Raw genomic sequence first — 23,339 nt, 5'->3', positions numbered from 1 at the left:
CTGATCGCGGTGTGAATGTTACCCACAACAAGAAGCATCTTTTTATAGCCATTATGATTCACAGTAATTGCTTTATATGCAGGTCCGGGTGGAATGTCCTCCCCACCCCCACTGCATTTCCAGTGGCTTTAGGGACAGTCAGTGGCAAGCTGGCTCAGTAGGGGAGGGGGTGGGGGCAGGTGTCAGGGCGGGCTCCAGGGTAAGGGGCGGGGTTTAGCCACGGTGAGGTCTTCGGATGATCAGTAGGTTCTCTCCCAGTGTGGGCGTGTCGCGGCGGCAGCAGGCGGGGAGAACACGCCCCCTTCCATCCTCTTGTCCCGGGAGCTGCCTCCGTTCTCAGGAGCCGCCAGAGACCGAATGGAGACAGAAGCGCCCCAGCCCGGACTGTCGCCCCCGGACTCTGCGCACGATCCTTGGTAAGACACTCCATTTTGCACGTCTGCCATGTTCCACCTTCCCTCCATGTTCTTTTATGCCATGATGGGCTTCACAAGGGCATGAGATGGGGAGGTACCTGGGCACGGTGCTGCGAGTCACCCAAGCCTCCAAGTTTAAAGGGGGCCTCGTTATTAGGAGGTGTACCGGAGGGGGGCGGGGAACCGGGGAACTCACAGTAACCTCTACTGAGATGAGTGATGGAAAAGTGAGAGAGATGAGGCTGGGAGGTCCAGGGCGAGCAAACTTTCATTGCCATTGATGGGACCTGAACACTGCCCTTGTGTACAATCAGGTCACCCCACACCCTGCACAATCTGTCCTCTATTATATTTATATAATATGCTGGGTGTCATCCTATGATCACTACCACCGTGCAATATACCGGACCATCGGCTTATTATATTATCATCAATACAAAATGCGGATGGAAGGGACACAGGGTCAGCCATAAACTATTCACTCCTTCTTTCTTAAGTTTTGTCCCCGCTCTGCTCAATAACCCCCCACTATAAATCTTGCCAGCCGCCACTTCCTTACCACCAGATGGATGACATTGCTGTGGCAATAAACTGAAATTGAATAGATCCTAAAAAGATAAATTGCCTTGGCGTTTCTTATAAACATTTAATTCCCATATCCCTCCATTAAATTGGAATACGGCTGATGGCGTATACATACAACTTTTTTATTTTCTTCAACTCAATATTTTAGCTGTTGTTGAAAGTTACCTTATGCTGATATTGTTTGATGACCTTCCAGTACATATTCATATTATATTTATATATTGATTATACATTCATGATACCGAGCACGTGGCTTTTGTTTAGTCTTTCCTGATTTTTGTACATTTCCTTGCAGTAAAATGTTCATCGGGGGACTGAGTTGGCAGACAACACAAGGTGAGCACAATGATGGTGGAGATGCTTGGTAGGAAGCCATGTATCTCATTTCCATGTTCTCCACCCTTTTCTCTCTTTATTCCCCTCCGTTTGTGCATCCTCCATCCATCTCTTTCTCTCTCCTTCTGCTTGGACATGATGCGATTGGATTTTCTATTGCATTCTGGGATCTGTCTGCCACGCTTGGTTGTGATAGGCTGTTCTTATGTTTCTAGAGGGCCTGCGGGAGTATTTCAGTCAATTCGGAGACGTCAAGGAGTGTCTTGTTATGAGAGATCCATTGACCAAAAGATCCAGGTAAGCTTTGATATAAATTATCTTGCAGTTCCTTCAAATTGCTTGTCCCAGATCATCGGTCTTACTTTTCTTGTCCGCTCTTCACCAGGGGCTTTGGGTTTGTCACGTTCATGGACCAGGCCGGAGTAGACAAAGTTTTGGCCCAATCCAGGCACGAACTTGACTCTAAGACGGTATGATACTCATCTTTTTACTGCTCATCAAAAATCTGTTAGCTAATGTATGTTTGACATAAAAACTTAAAATTTATATATATTTTTTCAAATGTTCATGATTGTTAAACTTTGCATATTATGAAGATCGTCAAAGTTTTAAATCTAAATATTGAAGTTAGGGTCGACAACCAAAGCAAACCAGCTGTCCCGACGTTCCATGAATGTGACCATCTTAGGTTTGATGGTCATTTCTGATTTTGATTCTTTTAACCAAGTGTACGTAATGTGCACGCAGTGCGAGTATTAGAGGTGAGCCACGGCGATAGAGGCCCTGTGATGTCAACTGCTGTAGATTATGCGGACATGCTCGTGATGTGTTTGAAAAGTAAAGTATCTTTTTTATTTAGCAGGCAAGCAATTTAGACAGCATGTGGGGGAAAGCAGGTATGATACTGTGTTGTATAGGTTTTGTCATTCCCATTAGTGACGCCACACTTTAGTTTACTAAACAGAATCTAGATAGACCGCTGTGTTGATTACTGGAGACCAGATGTTAGAAGGTCGTCAGTTTGTACAAATGCTTTTTTGTCACATATCCATTAATGTCTGTTAGCTTTTTAGTTATTTATTTATCATTTTTTCCTCCTAAGACGTGTATGTTTGTGTGTTTGCCTTATGATATTGTTCTTTTTTTTTCTAGACAAAATGATTTTATTAGAAGCGACTTTTGCTAGCTTGTGATTTCTTTCTTTAGTATCTGCATGTTTTATTTCATATGATATATATAAGCAAAGTAAAGCAGCAACAGGTACAGAAAAAATTTAAGTTTCTACTATATCAATGAACTTTCCAAAAGGATACAACATAAATGCAATCGGTGAATGGTGATGGTTTAATTAATGATTTTTTTCACTGATGGGTTGGGTTCATATGTAATTTCACATCATCACATCGGAGAAAGATATCAGCATTCGCAAATTTCTAAACCACATTGCCTATATTACCTTCTGGGCAGCCCGATATCATTTGCTATGTAATAAGTGTGAAAGGATCAGCCAAGAAGATATTCACCCATTTAAAAAAGTAATAGATACATTTTTTATATATGGTTGGATTTGTTCATATCATGTTAAAATTGTTACTTCTGAAAACTTCAGATGTAACCTGTCATTGGTTTAATTTTTAATTTCCTTAGTAAGTTGAATTAGTAACAAACCTGTAAGTGAACTAAATATAACATACAAGTACGTATGTACTAAATCTAAACTACGTACTGTATCTAAAATATGCTTTTATTTAACAAACAGAAGAATATTACTAAAAGTACTGAATGCAATTTATTTTACATACCTATAATAAATCCTATGAATACTGATATATGTTTAAAAAAAGAGGAGGAGTTCCCTATACCATCCAATTATACATCAGCTGTCATTTTTCTAGCTTCTGATTGGTTGCTTTGAGCCTACTGTTTTTAATACATCAGTAAGAATTAAATCAGGATCAGTAAGAAACTTAAATAAATGACTTGTTAAGGTGTTTTATCTCGGGAACCCTTTTTAAAGATAATTCAACTAGAAAGGACATCTGTGTGTGTATTACAGAATATAAACACATGTAAGTGCTACAGATAACAAAATTAAACAGCCAACATTATTGGCAATTATATTCAATTTGCTATAAAACTGGAAAAAGAGGCCATTACAGCACAATTTGTACAAAACATTTCAGGTGTTAGGATTAGCTTTGTCAGGTTGTCACCAAGCTTAGTCTTTTTCCCTTGAGGCTTTCCAGTATCCTTTTTCTTGGGAGTGAATATTTTCTACATGTGTATGTTATACCTGTATGTGTGTTACAGCTTCTTGTACAGGTGATCTTTGCATGCCCCCTAATCATGGTCACAATTATAGTGTCACATGATCTTCCTTTTTTACTTTTATTTAAAGAATCTCTGGGAACAATCTCTAAATCCCCAAAGTAATATAAAATGAATAGTAAAGTTGCATTTTTTTGTAAATTGTATTGCTGTATTGTTATTTTCTTTGGCAATGCTGAGCACTGATGTATAATAAAGCAAGGTGGTGAAGTCCTTGCATTGAGTGCAGTGTGTCCCAGTTGGTGGACTCTTGTTTATCAGTGTGCTATGCTCTGGGGACTATGTCTCTGCAGACACAGGGGGAGGGGAGCACTGCTGCACATGCTGCTGTCCCCTGCTTCTCGGATGGGAAGTTTCTTTTGTTGCCTGGGAGGGGACAAGTGTGTGTTTGATACAAAGAGCAGATGAAAGCAGAAGGGATCCACTGTAGAGTCTTCATTATAATTTAACTGAAGATGGAGGGATAGAAGGTTATGTTAATAGATCTTGGGAGTTTAGGGGGGAATCTTTGTTTGAAATGAACATGAGTTGCTTTTGGCGATTGTTTCGCATACACTTCTTTTGTTAGTAAATGCGTTTCTATCGCAAATAGTTTGCTGCAGGGCTAAAGTGTTAATTAAGTTGTGCAAGTTCAAGATTTTATAGACTGTGTAAAAAAAGTTGGTAGGCACGAAAATGTTTGATAATCATTGTTTTTAATGAATAAAGTATACTAGTTAAAAAAAAAAGTTATAATGTGGAAAAAAACGTGGAAAAAAATGTAACAATAGACAAGTAAAGCAAAATGAAAAAGAAGCAACTTTCAGCCTTAGCAATGTGAACTTGTCACCTGGTAGGGACTGTCAAATATTTACTTGTTTAGTGAATATGGACCATTAAAAGATCATTTTTTAAAATTTTATGGTATAAAGGCGTGAAGTGTTAGTTGAGTGCAAAGTCTATAGTTGGCCATTGTCAACTTACTGCCATTGTGTGAAGTACACTTTGGTGTAACTGTACCCATTTGGGAATAAAGGCTGGAAATAAATAACATGTTCTATTCTACAACGCATTCTTCTTCTGTCTGTCTCTAGGTCTGTCCTTTTGCTCGGCTACTGAATGCTACAGGTGTCTGTGCCATTTACCTGTAACAATAGTGACTTCTGTTTAGTGATGTGAAATTGGTGCATTCCCTCCTGCCCAGAGCTGCAGTTTTCTCAGTTAATAGCATCTTCCTGGCCTTTGCTGAAATAGCACAAAGGAATGTCATGACAAAGGGGTATTGTTGGGATATTCTATCTTCTGTTTTGATTTCTCTCCCTTGATGCCCAGGAGCACAAACATTCCCTGGTTTATGTCTGCTCTGTGAGGGCCGCTTACTCTGCCAAATCTGACCCCTGTGTGCTTCTGTCATACCAGCGGGCCTCACGTCCCGTAGACAAAAATCCTATCATCCAAGAACTAGTCGGGGTTACAATTCCCTGAACTTCTCTGGGCAGGGTTGTTTGAATGAGCAATCACTGCCTGCGATAGGGGGATTTCAATTGTGACAAATATGTTTTGACATAAAAAGTGACAGTGTAGAAAAAGTTATTAAATTTCAATAAGATGACTTTATCTGCTTTGGCCTAGGACTGGGGGCAATCAGAATTGGCCAGGAATTCCTCCCTGCATCAATTTTATAAAATATTAATTTTTTGTGCATTCGCAGTTGTATGAAGTGTGCTATGCAGTTTTGGCGCTAGAATAAATGTATTCAGATACGTGGATACTCGTTAATTGCATTGGGCATTACGGCTCTGACTGGGCTTCCATATACCTGGATTGCTTTTTTGGAGAAATAAATTGTGAAATGAGTGGTACTCCTCCAGCCAATGTTTACAGTTGTCATGGTAACTTTTCAAGTCAATATTGTGCAGCTACAATGATATAGGATCAGTCATTGATGTGTGTCTGAAGAGAAGGGCCTTGTCAAAACTTACGTATCTTCTCCATAAGTCTAGTTCCTAATGTAATGTTTGTGGTAAAACGCTGTTCCAACAGAAGTTCAGTGATATGTATAATGCTATTAGTAACACTTCACATCAATACAAATAGAGAACATATTATAAAGTATAAAGCGGCCCTTTTGTCTTTGCCAAACGTTGTAATAAATGAGTGTATTTTATCATAACTTTTCTAATGTTCTAGTCTAATATATCATGAGTGTTTGCAGGATTTTTAAATTGAATTCTTTTTATAATATTACGTTTACATTAGTCATTTGCTGCACTATTTTATTATTTTATTATTATATACTCCTGATATTCCAGTTTACAAGGTATAAAAGCTAGGGGAACGGAGAATGTTTCCCAATCAGAATATTACCCTATTGGAATCAAATCTGCTTAGAAAACTGAGATTTTTGGTTAACACTTTTTTAGCTCTTTGCATGTAATACTCATTTGCTATAATTTTAATTCTAAGGGTTGTTTTTTTATATACTATTCAATGCACGCTGTTGATTTCAGTGTTTTTAATACTTTAATAATAGTTGTGCGTTAATATTAGCTTGGTTTTACAAGTTGAAATCTGTGACTTTTAGGATTTTTAATAGATACTGTGGCCTTTCAAGGCGCTCTTTTTGGTGTAAAGTTCCAGGAACAAAGTTTGAGTCTTTAGTTTTAGGGTTCATTTTTTTTATGTTTTGTTCTACCTGCAAATCTTTGCAATAATCATTAGATTTATGATTTAGTCTCTTAATATACAGTTTATTAGGATGTAGTTTTTTTGTGTAGAACTCTTTGTTCATTGTATTATTCTCACATCTATCCACAAAAGGTAAAACATTTGCAATATTGATTTATTTCAGATTGATCCAAAAGTAGCATTTCCTCGCAGAGCTCAACCCAAGGTAAGTTACGTTTAAAATGTCCTTTAAGCCTGCAAATCAATCCAGCAGAGGAACTTGTATATATTGTAGTTGATGAACTACAAGTCCCACCATTCCTTTTACTTAATTTGATTGCCACTTTTAGAGAGCTACAGGTTCCCCTTGTCTAGTTTAATTGTTGTTTGTAAAGCGATCAAACATGATTCCCCAGAAGTATTCCCGCACACATTCTATTAGAGGTAGTGGTGGTGCCAAGCAGTTAAAGCAGCAGGGAGAAGAGATGGGAGGGAGATGTAACTATTGGAAAGCAATCGGCTTAAGTCCAGTAACTAGCAGGTGGATCAGAATTGGGTCCTGCAAACACTGGCAGAATTGGGTTAATTCCCTTAAGTAGTTTGTTGACAGACGGTATCTTGGTGTCAGAGCCAGGAAGCTTAGCGCCAGGGTAATTAGGGGCAGCTGGGAGACCCTCAAACCAAGGCTCATTTTATTTATTGCTGTGATTGCTTTTGTCAGATGGTTTCATTTCAACTATGCCTTTGTAAAATCTCTTACAGTACTTACTTCTCTGCCCTGCTAGCATCAGCATAATACCTTTTTACACACTACACAGCCTCCTGGTGAAACAACACAAAAAAAAAGAAATATATAATCCCTCACGTCATGTGCAGGAACAACACCTGTGTTCTTGTGTGCTTCTAGTCTCCCGGTCAGTCTTGTCACCTGATTACTCCTAATTATTACAGATGGTGACCAGGACAAAGAAGATTTTTGTGGGCGGATTGTCTGTGAATACAACCGTCGAGGATGTAAAACAATATTTTGAGCAGTTTGGAAAGGTGAGTGTGTGGTTTTGGTGATAAAGTGATATAGTTCTGAGCTCGGTAATAATAGTTTATGGAGTGTGCTCACCAGCGACTTTACATGTAAGCTCCAGACTTAGATTGCTGGGGACCTGCGGGATCTCCATGACAGCCGCTAAAACATTCTCACCTCACTGGTCAACACGTGGGAAGGATTCAAAAGTAGACTGGAGGTGGGGGATTGCTTGACTACAAGAATAATAAATCTTTTAGCTTTTTTATTATGGTGGTGTATTTGCTTTGAAGATTTGCAACATTGATAATCAGATTATTACAAAGTATGACAGAGAGCCCCCAACCCTACCGCCTTCCTTATTCTTATCCGTAACACCTGAGGATGACCCAGCACGTCATAAACCCATGACAGACATTGACGAACAAGGCTTGCTATAAGGTGATTAGATCCCCATTTAATTAGGAGGTTGGAGAGATCTCTGGATGCCTCGGATTTCTCTCCCATCGGCAGCAGATTATCTAGCACAGTATACAGGGTGGGGGGAGGATTTATGCGCTGTGCGTAGATGACCTAAGCGCACTGGGTTGCAGAAACCCTCTGTGGATGGCAGGTCACCTGCACAGTCATGCACAGAAAATAAAGCACAAATGAATACTTTTACTTGTTTAGTGATGATTTCATCTATTTACTTTTTTTTTGTTTTAGCAGTTTTCTCCTTTGTTTCTCCCTTCCTAGCACTCTGTCCTTCACTTGTGTTTCACACTCTCTCCCCCTGATATCTGGTGGGGCCCTCACCCCTCCCCCCATCTTTTCAGTTGCACACAAAAGCTTTTGCCTCTTTCCCTCTCCCCTGCGGCTCAGGACATACTAAGCTGCAGTCATAGTAACAGGACAGGGCTCCCACAGCCCTCAATCTCCAGAGAACCAAACCGTTTTGTTTGAAAGGCAAGAAACTGTTTGACCTGATGAGTAAATAAATATCTCACAGATCTTACAGCCTGAAACTAGCAGGACACACAGAGCGTCCTATATTGGCCACATTCCCCTTGCACTTATACTTTCTCCCCCATGATCCCTCCGTACCTCCTGCATTTCAATGCTTCCCCCCCCCCCCCCTTCAATCTGGAGTCACTATGTGGCCCCCTTTTTCTTTTTTTCCTCTGCAGGCCTATTCTTTACTCTGTGCGGTGGTACACACCCCCTCCTGTTTTCCTGCACTCTTTTCCCCTACATCTTCCACTTGTCATTGTAGCTAAAAGTACTTGTATACAAAAAGTTTTTGTATATTCAGCATCGTCACAAATTAGGATGTTGTGTTCTTTGGTTTAAAAAATTGTCGGACTGATTGTTTTCTCTCTGAATCTTCATTACAGGTTGATGATGCCATGCTAATGTTTGATAAAACAACAAACAGGCACCGAGGTTGGTATGGTGTGTGTGTGTCACAGTCAGTGCTTTCAGTTATTTCACAGAAATGTGGCTTTACAGATCTGCTTTGTGTGATTTGATAATCCTCTTTGCGGAGGGTTTTGTGTGTGTAAAAATGCAAGTTTCTGGTGATGAGTGTTCAGCATGTGGTCAGTGCGGAGTGTAGCTGCAGATCTGGACACAGCTCCATTGTTCTCTCCCTTCCTGATACAGAATACCTGTCCATCCTCCCTCTGCTCCCCGCAGCTGTTCTTCATAAGTGACTCACTTGTGTGACTTTCACAGCACACAATTATATATGGCGTACAGACACGTCAACCTGACCCATTTTATCCGGGTGATATTTATCTACCTGGAGACACAGCGCTGAAATGTTACATTGATTAGATCTGTTTTTCTGTAGAATTTCAGATCAAAACTTTTAAATATACTGTGCAGTAAAAATGTCGGTGCTGAGTTCTGGAGTGGAGGGAGCAATGTCTAGAATGGGTCATGGAATGGATCATTTTAAAGATGTAGCAACACAAAAAAATACACATTTTTTATAGATCTTTTTAATTTATTTATGTGAAGTCTCATACTTTACAAATACATGTTATTTACAGAGAGCATCCCTGACCCAGAATTGACGGACCACATTGAGTTTTTTAAAGAGAGACAGGGCACAGCAGGATCTGTTTACTTTCAGACACTCTCTGATTGACATTTCTAAAGGCTCTGTTTTAACAGGCAAGCAAAGGGGGTTGTAGGGGAATGAGTCACTGCGCTGATCAATTCACCTATGTAAATGTGCAGTTCAGTTATTGTTATCAGTAAACAACAGGCTTTATAAGCAATGCAGATAAGAATGGCACAAGAAAACTTATAAAACTAGCTGAGGGCTCCACCTGCTGGGTGGAATCTAGAGTGCGAAAGATTAAATTTTACCTATTAAATAGAAAGGATTTTTTTAGCTTTGACTTAGTGGAATAGAATTATCAATAAATATATGAATTTTACAGTACACCTGGTATGTATACATATACATACACTTTCCTATACAAAGGAAGTGCAGGATGGAAGGGATTCTTCATGATACAGATAGAAGGCAACACACATACATGTATAACTGATGTAAATTTGTTTTGGTAGAGATGGACACAGACCAGAGCTACCCCCAGAGCACAAAGCAGAACTGAGCATCAACAAAAATATATAGAATTAAAATAAAATGTATAACGTGCTAACGCCATATAGAGATTCAAATGAATATATTATGAAATCTGTGATAAATCCTCTGTTGTTGTGTTTTTATGTGAGTTTGCTCAGCTCTCCTTTCACTATACTCTCATTATCAATTAATCAATTATATGTGCAGCAAGACTAAGGCTGGGTAGATTTTTGTTGCTGGAAGGAATCTTTCACAAAAAAAAAAGACTGAAAGATACATGAATGAGTGCTGTACATACAGCGCCAATCTGCTCTATGGAGAGGGGAGGGGGAGAATGAGCAAGCGGCACCCCATTGTGTTCTCCCCCCCTCACTTGTATTGCAATCGTACGTCCGACGGCCGCTGTACGTCAGATTCTCGTCTGATACTTGCCCTGAAGCGATAATTGCACTAAAATTATCTGACGTGTGTATGTAGTCTTAGTGAAGAGGAGTTTAAACTCATTGGAAATACATTTGAAGACACAGTTTTAGGTTCCCCAAACTCATCCCATTTAGTATGTTCACACAAGTGTATCTTTGCCTTTAGCATGCCCTTGGGTTTTGTGAAATCAGATTATCCTACCCAAACATGCTCCATACCTAGTTTTTATTCAATCGCTGTCAATGGGAAGTCTCTGAAATGAATAGCCCCAAAGGCAATTGAAGGGAGGAAGTAATAGAGATAACTGTTGTTCATAGTCTGTGCAGTGAGTGACATGTTAATATAGATGTTGCATTTTTCATATTGGTTACATGACAACACAAGAAGATTTCTAGGCACTGATGGAAAAATGCACGAGTAGTAATGTGTACAGTGTAGGTTCCAATTCCTAAAAAATGAGAACTCAAAGATTTACTAAAGGTATTTGGACTGTTCACTTATGGATATGAGTTATCCTATGCTACAGTTCTGTTGTTCTTAAAATTGTATTTTTTTCATTATACAGTAGGTTTAATAATATTTGAACTAAGACGAGATTTGAGGACAGTTTACAGACAGGCAATGAGCATAATCACCCAAACCAGTGCTGGCAATGAATAAGGTGACAATGCCAGATATTATTTATGGGTTATTTACCAACTACAGGATGACTCTTTGGTCCCTCGGGGACCTTATTGAGTCACATTGGGAAGGAACTCTGAGGCTGTACACTGTTACTAGCTTAGGTGGCTCTCATGACACAAGACAGCAAATTGTAGCCCTGCGATCAGGTGTCATGTTGCTTGAAGGTTCCTGAACATGGTGATCACTGAAAGAGCTTTTACTACGACTCTTGATGTATGGATTGATAGCCCTTTTTAGGCAAATTTGTAAATAATCCTAAAAATGCTAAATCATATCTTCACACATTGGGACTTAATTGAATCTACTGTCTTGTCTATCATAAACTTTTGCTTTAATTTAGATTTTGTTCCTGTATATTAGTGTCTACAATTACTAATATTGAAACGCATTCTATATATGCAAACTGGGAACATGGGTTACCTGCCTACTACTTTCTTATTCAAGCATTGCTATTATCCCCAACACATTCTAATTGTAATATGATAGCGATATGGTAGAACTATGGTGGTGAAATATCTCTCAATATCTCTCAAATATCTCTCAAAGTTAAAAAAAAAAATTCTTAACTTTCTATAACTTTATTCTGGCAGACACCAATCAGATTTAAACCAGACTTGCAAGTTTGAAAGTTATTGGTGGTATAGGAATCAGAGGGAGTAAACGAATATGCTTCAACTGTCCTTCCACTGATGTCCTTAATATAAAACATACAGGATATAAATTGGAATATATTAAATTGATTTTTTTATTTAACTGAGTTGCAGTGCTTAGATTTACTTGTTCAATACTTGCTGTCTTCGGTATATAACTAGTTTTAAAATGTAAAATTAGTGTGGCTGAGTGTCACTTTTCATCTTTATAATTTCAGGGTTTGGCTTTGTTACATTCGAAGGAGAAGATATTGTGGAAAAGGTCTGTGAGATCCACTTCCATGAGATCAACAATAAGATGGTAAGCAAAACAAATTCAAAAAAGTTATGAGCTTTTAAGCTGGACCCATTGGGTCTGATTTAATAAAGCTCCCCAAGACTGGAGAAGATACACTTTCATAAGTGAAGCTGGGTGATCCAGCAAACCTGGAATGGATTTGGTGCAGGATTCAAAACATTTGCTAGCAAATAGCAAACAAATAAATCCATTCCGGGTTTACTGGATTACCCAGCTTCACTGATGAAAGTGTATCCTCTCCTGTCCTGGAGAACTTTAATCAGGCCCAATGAATCGAGCTGGAGTGCAATCAGACCTCTGGAGTTGGCTTTCTGTGTGGGTGAAAGGAGCAGCTTTTGGTTTGACTGGGAAAGGATTAGACCCACTTCTTAATTTTTATTCCTTTTTGTGCCCTGCTTGTTCGATCTATCCCTTTATTTTTTCTGGTCATCATCACAGAGACAAATGCTGTAATTCTTGCTTTTGAGAATTGACATGAGAGTAGGCAAAACCCTTCTATGGGGAGAAATTTTCTGGAGAGTACTGCCTAAGGTGGGAATTTCCTGTAAGAGAAATCTCCCCAGCAGGGTACAGACAGCAAGAAGTGACATTAGTGTTCCTCATTGGTTTATCCCCAGCATCTACATAAAACGTTATGTATAAAGGTCAATATGCAGAGTAATTCCTAGAAAAGGAAAGGGCTATGCAAGGTAGAGGGGGGCTGTGTTACAGAACTCTCTTTCCTGAAGTGATCAAACGTGCCAGCAGGTTAAAATGTACATTTCAAGTGAATAAACATGTTTATGGAAAAGCAAGCATTTAAATTACTTGTTTTATCCGAGACTGTAGAGGACATCTCTTTAAGATTTTTTTTTCTTTATAAAATAATTGGATTTCCATTTGTTAGCATATTGTTCTTTATGCCAATGGGGGTTACTGTTCTAGATTTGATTGTGTAATGTCCTGTCTCTTTTGAACATGTGAATGCTGCTGAAACACTGTTCGAATTCCACTGTAGTATTTTCACTGACTGACCTTTATGGTTTAGAAACTGTTCCGAGCAGCTGAAATAATTTATTTTATAGTAGGTGGTGAATCTTTTAAAGGACAACTCCACAAAGAGGTAGTTAGGTGGATGCAATCTGTGAATAGTGCTTGATTTTCACCAGACAGTTTAAAGTGTTGACTGGCAATCTTCCAGGACCCATTGAACTTTTGTTGTATTTGGTGGAGAACCTCTTCGATTTTGTGTAGAATTTGTGACACTTAATGAAAGAAAGTTGGAGGATTTAAGCCACAAAAGCATCGGAACTGATACTATTTGTTGGCAAAGCAGATGTGTTCAGTTACATGTTTCAGCCATCTCAATCCAACCATAAGCTCTTAAGGGTGCTCTCCTAATGTAACTATTTGACTGAATATGATTTCCTTTTTTTAGGTTGAATGTAAGAAGGCACAACCCAAAGAGGTGATGTCTCCAACAGGTTCTGTACGTGGCCGCTCCAGAGTCATGCCATACGGAATGGACGCTTTCATGCTTGGCATCGGCATGCTAGGTAATTATAGATTATAGATAGATTGGAGTAGTAGTCTTTTCATTGTAAAGCTAGGAGTCCACCAGCTGGTCATAAATTGTTATTACACCGAAAAGATTTTCTTAAGTGTATTCGTTTTTATAGAATAGATGAGGGATTCATATATTCCTATTCCATATACAGTCTCTGAATCTTTCCTAGTGACACATACACCTGTCATTGTAGATTGAATGAATATTTGTGTCTGACTGATGTAATCACAGTAGTGATTTTGTCCATGTACCCTGATATCGTTTGCCTAGAGAGAGATTACAAATCTTTACATGGAACACAACAATAGTTATGTTTATTGCTTCTATGTTTGAAATCTAAATGATAAAATAGTTTGTATATATAACACCTATTTACAATAACTTGCAGAGTGTATGCATATTAGTAAAAAAAAATAAATGAGGCCATTATTAAAGAGAATTTACTGTCTTGCTAAAAAAACATTTTGCTTTAAATCAAAGTCTGATGAATCAAAAGTGTTTTTCTGGCATCATTCAGTCTGTACAGTAAACTGCTAGAAGGATGCTTTTCTATCCTATACCATGGCCTACATAAGTGTAGTGATCTGTAGTACTCAATGCTGTGCGGCCCCCTGTTGTCTACCGGTCCCCCAGGGAGTAAATCAGACCACACACACTGCACACTGATTATAAAGACTCTTTTTGATTTATCAATAGATGTGTAATGTAAATGCCTGTCTGACTAAACATCTGTTCTTTAGGTAGTCCTTTCAATTACATAGTTGTTGGGGAATCCAGAGGACATTGTACACTACTATACAATAGGAATGCAAGACATATGGGCCTTTTTTTTAAGTATCCTGGGGCTTTGTAGATTAGGTAACATTTTTTATCTAGGCCAACCTACAATTCCAAGATGTAAATGATTGAAGGAAAAACGTGTATCTGCAATATTTAAAGTATTGTATAAAATGTTCTTCTAGATTTGGTTTCTGTTTTCCTATTATAATGATTGTTTTTTTGTATTTTCCCAGGATATCCCGGTTTCCAAGCAGCCACATATGCCAGTCGCAGCTACACAGGGATAGCGCCTGGGTATACTTACCAGTTCCCAGGTAATTCATTTGTTCACTATTATAAAACAATGTTTAGATTTGTATGTGCATGCTCTTTTTTCCCGTGGTGGGGATGCAACTTGGGGGTGTTATAAACATAAAGGCAGATTAGCCTAAAAACTTCTCTGCTCTTCTCAGTCTCTTTCCATGCGTGCAATGGGTTTGTAAACAATACTATATATTGATTTGGATTTTAGTGGCAGTTATTCCATACTCGCTGCCAGTCACATCTGTAGGTTGGACATCTAGCCACTCCTAAGCTGTTTCACATTTCGTTTTAGAATTTCGTGTAGAGAGAACCCCACTCCCGGGCACCCCCGTTCTCCCAGAACTCACAGGTCAGTCCCATTAATTTACTAAACCTCAAAGCTGAGGAGAACAAGATGAGCAGAATAAGAGCTGGTGGCAACCATGCTCTGTGGGTAATGTGGAGGGACTGCATCTGCCACATCACTGCTGGGCTCTCAGAAGAAGGATTGTCTGCTATGAAAAATTCTGTACATGTGTGTTGGAAATACAAAGTACCAGGGCAAACATTCTTTATTGTTGGTGTGATTTATGGTTTACTGATTGAGAATCTGTCAGATTGTATATATACATTTTTTCATTATATCTACTGTAAGAATCTTGGTGACATTTGTTTGAGCAAACCGTCATTGGTTGAACGTCCCTCTTATGCCATGCATCAGTAACATTCTGGCCCCTTAATCTTGTAGTCAATTGTTGAACCATTGCCTTAAAATCTATATTGCCCATCTATATATGGACAACTGTAATTCAGAACAGTCCCATGATAGCAAAAAGTTGTTGCAGCTCTGTGAGCACTCTTTTAGATGAAGGATGGGATGGTGCTGAGCTTTGTGTACAACAGCGGTCCCCAACCTGTGGTCCAGTTTACGAGAAAATTTTGGTGGTCTGTGGCTCTGGCCGGTGCACCCCCCAGCAGGGTCAGGAGAAGGACCTCCCTTGGGGGGCCCACCGGTCAGAGCCGAGGACCATGTCTCCCATATTAATTGCTGGCTCAGGGCTGTGGGCAGGTTGTGTCTCTGGCGGGTTCTGGCATCATGATGTCACTCTGGGGAAAGTTTTTTACCCTTTGAGTGACACACGGCTCCCCGCGCATGCGTGGTCCGCTATACGTAAATTTAGTGGTCCATGACGTTCAAAAGATTGGGGACCACTGGTGTACAAGACAAGAATGAGCTTTAAGTGAGACCTGGTCAACTCTGCTATATCTATGCTTTTCTATTCATGATTCTCTGCAAGCAGAATTGACAGGCTGCCATTTCTCACTGTAAGCTTGCTTTTGCCTTCTAGATGGAGCTCAGCACTATTTATCATCATACAGAGATGGGGGTCCCTGAGCTGCAGCTCTAAAGACCAATAACTATTTGTTGCTTGCAGGAAATCCCTGCTGCACCAGGGTGTAGGTTTGCATATAAGATCTACTATGATTACATTCTTTACAAAACATGGGACACTAAAAAAAGTGGGTCATATTAATGGAACACTGGACAGCTGGGGCATAATACAATAGTGATGTAAAATGGCATACACTAGGGGGTCCATTAGAAAGTTGGGACACAGTAAAGGGGGTGGTAGAAAGCTGACACAATTACAGAGGTTACTTAGACAACAACTGAGAACAGGTGCATGTTGCCTTGTTCAGTTTTTGACCACCCAGTTACAGCTTTCCCTATCCTGGCTGAAAATAATTTCTGGAGACAACACTGCAGGGTATATGGAAAACTTTTAAACAAAACTTGCCTTATACTGGTTCTATCAAAGTGGGTGAATGGAGTACTCCTTAAAAGTATGTAAACCCCAACAATAAACTTAATAAATTTTAAGTAACTTACTTCCTGAGTTACTGAAAGTTAGCAGTTTGATTGTGAATTACTACTCTTACTCCAACATTGCTCAGATTGTGCTTGGATGTAGCCTTTATGTGTTTATGCAGATAACTGTAATGATAATCCATCATTAAAAAAAAAAAAAAAAAAGTTGAAAAATGAATTCAGTGTTATGATGTGAGGTTCTTGGTTGCAATATTCATAGCACCACCAAGAGCTTTTCAACAAGTTACAAACTCATAGTTATTCATCAATTCATTATGTGCATACTAAACCTACGAATGGTATTTAGAAACATGGGCCTGATTTATTAAAGCTGTCTAAGACTAGAGAAGATAGACTATCATGGGTGAACATGGGTGGTTCAGGAAACGTGGAATGGATCTGGCCCTGGATTGAAAACATATTGAAAACATTTGCTGGATCACTCTGTTTCTGCCATGATAGTCTATCTTCTTCACTCCTGGAGAACTTTAATAAAACTGATTTTATTTAAATGTTCAGCAGCTGCTGTGTGTAAGCCCTAAAAAATATTTATTGATTATTTTTTAGGATTCCATACTGCACACATGTTTGACATCTGATGCAATTTATGCCTTTTTCTGTGTGTTAAAGCAGGCTGGATTATAGCAGCCCCAATGTAAATCCACACATTGGAGTCTATTTTATAAAGCTTTGAATATAACATTCACCAACACTTTCCATTGTGGTGAATGGACCTTGAAGATTCTTCACTAGGAATTGTTTCAGTGAATGTCAGATTCCCTGCCTATGAATAGACTTCAGTGTGGTTTTCCAGTAGCTGAGATGCTTGTCCTCGAAGATGCAGTGAAAATTGTCACTTCTATCCAAGAGTAACTGCAGACATCACAACCCAGCAGTGTACAGTGACAGTTTTAAAAATGGATCATTGGTGTACAGCATTTTGCAGTCAGGTTGCAGTGAATGTCACACTTCTGGTCATTTCACACCTACCAAAAAACAGTAGTTTTTTTTTTTTTTTACAAAAGAATTAAGTAAATCTGTGCTATTCCCATGCATGGCAAAGCACCAGATTTACTTTACTGCCACCCTCCCCAGCATCACATACTTACCTTTCATTTGTTCCCCTCCTACTTTGTTCAGTAAGCCTCCCAAGTTGGTCTTTATGTGACAGCGCTGGTCCATTTACCAAGTACCGGTGCTGTCACATGAGAGCAGAGAGGAGAGTCAAATTCTGCTTTATTTCTGGAACTACCCAGGGAGAGAAGCAACAGGGGAACCTAGGAAAGGTGAATAGGTTTATGTATCATCAAAACACTTAGTACAATGTGCTGTAAGCCAAAGCACACATCGATGACCTGCTGTTTAACCCCCCTAGCGTTCTAATTCTGTCATTTTTTGATGCAAAAAGTGATCCTATTTTTTTTGCGTAGAAATTTTTGTTTATATTGTGGGCCTGTAATTCTTAGGATTAACTCCCGGGTATAATTATTATATTTATTTATTATATTAGAATCATAATTTATAAAATAATACATAATTATAAATCATTATTATAAAAAATAATGAAATATTAGCCCAAAACAATGTAATTTATCCAAAAAAAAAATTTTATCAAAAATTTCCTTCTGAAATTTTCCAAACAAGGGTGCAATATTATTGATAAATAATAATATAAATTATATGCAGATTTTAGAAAAAAAAATTTACTTCAATTCAGGAAGTGATTAAAAAGTCATTAAAAGGTCAGGGCTAATAGCGTGCAAAATGTAAATCAGGGCACTGGGCAATGATGCTTGGTGCACTACAATATGTATTTATACTTTTATTATATGTTTTGATGTGTTTTTACTTTAAAAAAAAAATTTAAAAGCAGATTACATAGTAATCTGCTTTTAAATTTCCCGCCCCCAGAATCCATCACTCCACCGCATCATCCGGAAGATGTCACACATCTTGCCAGGTGATGCAGTGGGGATGTCCCCGCCCTACTTCATTCCCCTGCTCGCATCTCCCGGAGGCTGATCTCCGGGTGATGCGAGCAGGAGAGTGAGCAGCGGGGACATCATCCCCCACTCCCGGAGGCAGCCTCTGGGAGTGGGGGATGATGTCCACGCTGCTCACCCTCCTGCTCGCCGCACCCGGAGATCAGCCTCCGGGAGATACGAGCAGGAGAGTGAGCAGCGGGGACATCCCCTACTCCCGGAGGCTGATCAGTCTCCGGGAGTAGTGGATGATGTCCCCGCTGCTCACTGTCCTGCTCGCATCACCCGGAGATCAGCCTCCGGGAGATGCGAGCAGGAGTAGATCCAGGGGGTGCTGCCAGCGGGAAATCTCCGCTGGCATCACCCTCTGGATTTACCATTGGTGATCGCATCTACATGCAGATGCGTGCAGCGGGGTGGCGGGGACCCCCGGGCAGGCTTTAAAAGCAGATTACTCCGTAATCTGCTTTTAAATTTCCCGCCCGGCCACGCCCCCCGACGGAGAAGTGCCCCGCCATCGCAGCGGCATCCTGCGATCGCCGCTGGACCGCGGGGATCAGGTAAGGGGGACCCCCAAAGGTACCCCGAGTGTGACTCGGGATTACCGCTTTTTGCAATTTTTCCGGCCCCGAGTCACACTCGGGAACACCCCTTAGGGGGTTAAATGAATGCTGTTTGAAAAAAAAAAACAATGATGAAGGTTTTATGTTCACCTAACGATTACATAATCCACATAGTAATTTACAGTAATTCATCAGACTGCAAACCTTCATGCAAACCTTGAGGAACTGTAATCTTTTTGTAGGTAAATTGTTTATGTGTGCTGTATTTTCACTGCATGCCTGTGTTGTTCATTCATAGAGTACCCTCCAATAGTTTTCCAAATTTTTTTTTTTTTGCATGATTTTGTGTAGACATTTCCCTTTTCCTAAAGATGTGCTGAATCTCTAATCTAGCCCTATGCTCTTGCTATGTTCTAAATGCAGTTTTCTCTTGTTTTTCAGCCATCCCACTGACTGCATATGGACCAGTGGCAGCAGCAGCAGCAGCCGTGGTGAGAGGTAACCAGCCTATTAAAGACACGCTAGTGACAAATTCATTAGTTTAGTATTGCTGTATTAGAACAAGGGCTCCTTTGGGTACCAGCAGAACTGTATACATAAATAATCATCTTTTATAAAAGTGACTCACAGCTTCTGCTTCAATTATGGTTTAGGAAATTTGTATAAAAGGGTCTCTGTTCTAAAAAGTGTGCAAATATAAAAAAAATGTATTACAAGAATTATGATTTAGTAGTTTCTGGGGGGGGGGGGGGGAATGTAAACAGAGTTGTGGGAGGAGGGGGCAGAGTGTAGGGGGCTCTCTGTAAGATCTACTTTTTTACTTTGTAAACAAGGCTCCACTCCAACCCGCACAGGGGGTTTTCTGGGAACTAGCAGCCCGGGGCCAATGGCGGAACTATATGGTGCAGCCAATCAAGAATCGGCAGTCAGCAGCTACATCAGTGCAGCAAGTCCAGCACCTAGCACTGGCTTTGGACATAGCCTTGGGGTAAGTGAATGTGATTTGAAATGTGAATATAGATAACTGGCAAGAACATAAAATCATATAAACAATTCTCCTTTATGTCAAGGCTTTTTAATTATATTGACATGACAAGCCCATAGATGTCTGATGCTTCTCGAAATCCAGTGCCCTCATGTCTTACAAATGTGACTATCTAAGCATGTAGCCAAATCTGACATATCCAAGAGTCTAAATGTTCCTGTAAAATAATTCGAAGAGGCCATTTTACCCAAAAAACACACCACTGTTCAGTGTACCCTGGACATGCTACTCATATACTATTGCTCATAGAACCAACTACCTCTTCATCTGGGGTTCTGACATTTAAATGATCTGTCAGAACCAAGAATAAAATTGTATTGTGTTTACACCTGTATAGTTTTTTAACATGTTACAGTACTGCAGTTTTGAAAGTTTTTGTAGATTTTTTAATGTAAGCATTTGTTTTTCAGGGACCTTTGATTGCCACGGCTTTTACTAATGGATATCACTGAATTTATAGGTCACAGTGAAGGTAAGTAGGAGCATGTAATCTAAGTTCATAAGGGCACAATACCTGCACAGAAAGTTACACATTAAGTGTTATCTTTAGCCATTTTGGACTGAAATAAAACTTATTACAGGCCCTTGGCAGTTATCACAGAATCTACCGCCCCTAATAAACCTTTTTAAGTTCATTTTGGAGAGTGGAAAATACTGTATATAAAATAAAGTGCCTTATTTTTAACTGCTGGTAATTGTCCTTAATACTGTAGTATCAGAGCAATAATGTAATTTAGTTTTAGGACTCCCTCACCTCCTAAAGCCCTGTGGTTGGAAATTTGCTGGTGAGGAGGCTACAGTATGCAGCGTTCTCCTTGCTCATGCGGATGAAGGAGTAGTTGGGTCATCTATTTATAAAGAAATCTACTTATGAATTATGTATATGTATTCTCTAGAGTAACTTGAGGGTAGGTTCAGACCTGCAGTGGGATCAAGCAATGCTGCAATGGCTCCTGGTGGCTATCAGCTTGTAGTCACTCGGTCACTTGTACTACATCACTGTTTCCTAAAGAACCGTCATGTGCAGTATTGTCAGTGACCAGTATCGAGCCGCTCTTTGCCTCCCTTATCCATTCTCCTTGGAGCTGCCACGGGTAGAAGCTACTTGTAGCATGATCCCCAAGCCAGCCGCTCGCTGGCATGAGGAAGTTGTAACCACAACCTCACTGCAAGTCTGAATTTAGCACAACTCCAACAGCCAGAAAATAGATTTCTGAAAGATCAAGCCTCTAGGTTTAGGCGAAACATGGGTAAGATGTGGCAGACCAGTACTGGGTGGGTTTTTATCAATGCTCTGAATTGGCATGAAAATATATTATTAATGTGACTTTATAAATCCCTCCACAGGTTTCAGATTGGAAGCTCTTCATGCCTGTGACTGTCCCTCTCCTCTCAGATTATCAAATGGCCACACGCCACCTTGTGTTCATGCAGAGTAACTGGTGCCTCCTGCATAATTTTTCCTTTCACCCCAGAACATTTTATTTATTTCATGTTATTTTTTTCTCTCTTTTTTCCTTGTTTGTCATTATTTTTCCTTTTCTCATTGTTAGTCTTGTGTTTCCATGATAGATGTCAGGAAAACATATTTCATAACTAGGTAATTTTTGTTCTGGTGGGATGCTGGGGAAATTACGGTACAACATGCTGGAGGGTGGGAAGGGATTATATGGTCCAGCTGTCTGGGAATGTGTTTCATTTATTTTTAACTGAAAACAAAAATCATATTTTTTATGTAAATTTCGGCTTTTATGACATGAAGTGGACAATGCACAAGAACAAGACAAATGTATATTTTGCTAAATGAAAAACTATTTGTAGAACAGAAATTATTTTAATTTTCTCAAAACTGGTTTGACTTTTTTTTCCTCTGTAAAATATGTAAATATTGCAGGCTGATCGTTCTGCCACCTCCAGGTTTTTCTGGCCCCGGCTTCTCCTTTGCCGATTTGGGTCCATACTTTAGCAATATTTTCCTAAAACCTGAAAGGATTGACAGGTTTTTTTTATGACTTTTTTTGCTACAACTGAGTTCTGTCCACTGGAATAAGCTGGTGCGTTGTCAGCGCAGGAGATCGCTGAGCACCGGCTACATCCTTGGCACAAGTTAACTCTTTGAGTGCCACCTTTCTTGCTGTCACGGAGGATGGTGTGTGTTTTATGGCAAGCATATATAGCATAGGTTTTCTTTTGGAAACCAGCAAAATAAAAAGATGACTGTGATGTTAAGCATTGTCAATGCATTAGCCTTTTAGTTGTCATATATTACATATGTGGGCTGATTTAACCAGGCAAAAAGTGATGTACAGTAACCCATGAAAACCAGTCAACAACCATTTTCTTTTTGTTCTGTTAGAAATTGGGAGAACAATGAGATTTGATTGGTTAGTATGCATCACTGCACTTTGCACATCATCATTGCTTTTACTCTGCCTTAAATGAGCCCAACAGTCTGGAAGAGACTTTAATATTTATAAATTCCTGACAACATTTGCAGTCAGGTAGAATCTTTGGATTGTTAAGGATACCCAAACACTTTGATACATTCCTACAGTTAGAAAAAAAGAACATTCCAAATCCCTGATGTGTATTTACTGTCTCCTCCAAGAGAAAAATGTGTGATGGTACATAAAGAGTTAATTGTGAACAGGAGCGCATAAAATGCTGTATTGCAAGTTCAAAGCAATAATGTTTGTTACTGCAACTGGAATTTTTTTAAGATAGCAAAAAAAAGAAAAAAATGAAAAAGAAAAAAAAAATAAATGCTGAATTTTACCCATTGAGTTGTTGTTTTTATTTTAGAAAAAAATCATACCTTTCACATAATGTTCTTTTTTTAATATGTATAGATTGTGTAAAGAAAATCAAAGTTGTAATGGTCAAAAATTAAATAGTCAAATGGGAGCACAACCTTCATATGTATACCTATAGATATTTTTTTGTTTTATACATTGGGGTTGATTTATTAAAGAAATCCAGGCTGTTATCTTAGTAAGAAATATTTTAGCTTAGTGAATGAGGTGAAGGTATGTTGATGTCTCTGTGTCAGGAAAAGTCAGCGTTCTAGCACAGCACCCATTCTACTTGCACATAGACTGTCAATCAGCTCACCTTCCACCTCCCTATAATGTAGGGCAATATTGTAGAGTAGCCATTCCCAACCATTGTCCATCCAGAGGTTTCTAGGGGTTCTTTGAACAGTGTACAGTGGTCTAAATAACTTCTATAATGACCACCAATACAAGGGGGTATTTTTTACTTGAAACAAGAATTTAGGTAGTCACAACTTTACCGACTAAACAT

The 23,339-nt window shown here is 39.3% G+C and overlaps 1 protein-coding gene across 7 annotated transcripts; it reads left to right on the top strand.

Moving 5' to 3' along the window:
- The first annotated feature begins 268 nt into the window (after nt 1-268).
- Nucleotides 269-22,811, top strand: MSI1 (musashi RNA binding protein 1). Of its 7 annotated transcripts, none has more exons than XM_072415492.1 (15): nt 269-416; nt 1,297-1,337; nt 1,553-1,634; nt 1,723-1,807; nt 6,496-6,537; nt 7,263-7,355; nt 8,709-8,757; nt 11,889-11,971; nt 13,386-13,503; nt 14,528-14,608; nt 14,890-14,946; nt 19,433-19,489; nt 19,846-19,979; nt 20,447-20,508; nt 21,384-22,811. In XM_072415492.1, exons 1-14 carry the CDS (start codon nt 358-360, stop codon nt 20,486-20,488), a joined length of 1,023 nt encoding a protein of 340 aa, XP_072271593.1. In that variant the 5' UTR covers nt 269-357; the 3' UTR covers nt 20,489-20,508; nt 21,384-22,811. The 7 variants fall into 7 exon arrangements, with proteins under 7 accessions (XP_072271593.1, XP_072271592.1, XP_072271596.1 ...); XM_072415491.1 differs by having other exon boundaries at nt 19,825-19,979; XM_072415494.1 differs by lacking the exon at nt 269-416 and adding an exon at nt 732-878 and having other exon boundaries at nt 19,825-19,979.
- The last annotated feature ends 528 nt before the right edge of the window (nt 22,812-23,339 follow it).

The sequence above is a fragment of the Pyxicephalus adspersus genome, chromosome 6, assembly GCF_032062135.1.
Source record: "Pyxicephalus adspersus chromosome 6, UCB_Pads_2.0, whole genome shotgun sequence".
NCBI lineage: Eukaryota > Metazoa > Chordata > Amphibia > Anura > Pyxicephalidae > Pyxicephalus > Pyxicephalus adspersus.
Note: the sequence above shows the minus strand (reverse complement) of the source record. Positions and strands in the feature narration are given on the sequence as shown.

Excerpts from the sequence above, each read along its gene's own strand:
- MSI1 (XM_072415491.1), top strand. The coding sequence starts at position 358 with ATGGAGACAGAAGCGCCCCAGCCCGGACTGTCGCCCCCGGACTCTGCG. Across the intron at positions 1,808-6,495 it reads ACGAACTTGACTCTAAGACG|ATTGATCCAAAAGTAGCATT; the intron begins GTATGATACTCA and ends GATTTATTTCAG. Across the intron at positions 7,356-8,708 it reads ATTTTGAGCAGTTTGGAAAG|GTTGATGATGCCATGCTAAT; the intron begins GTGAGTGTGTGG and ends TCTTCATTACAG.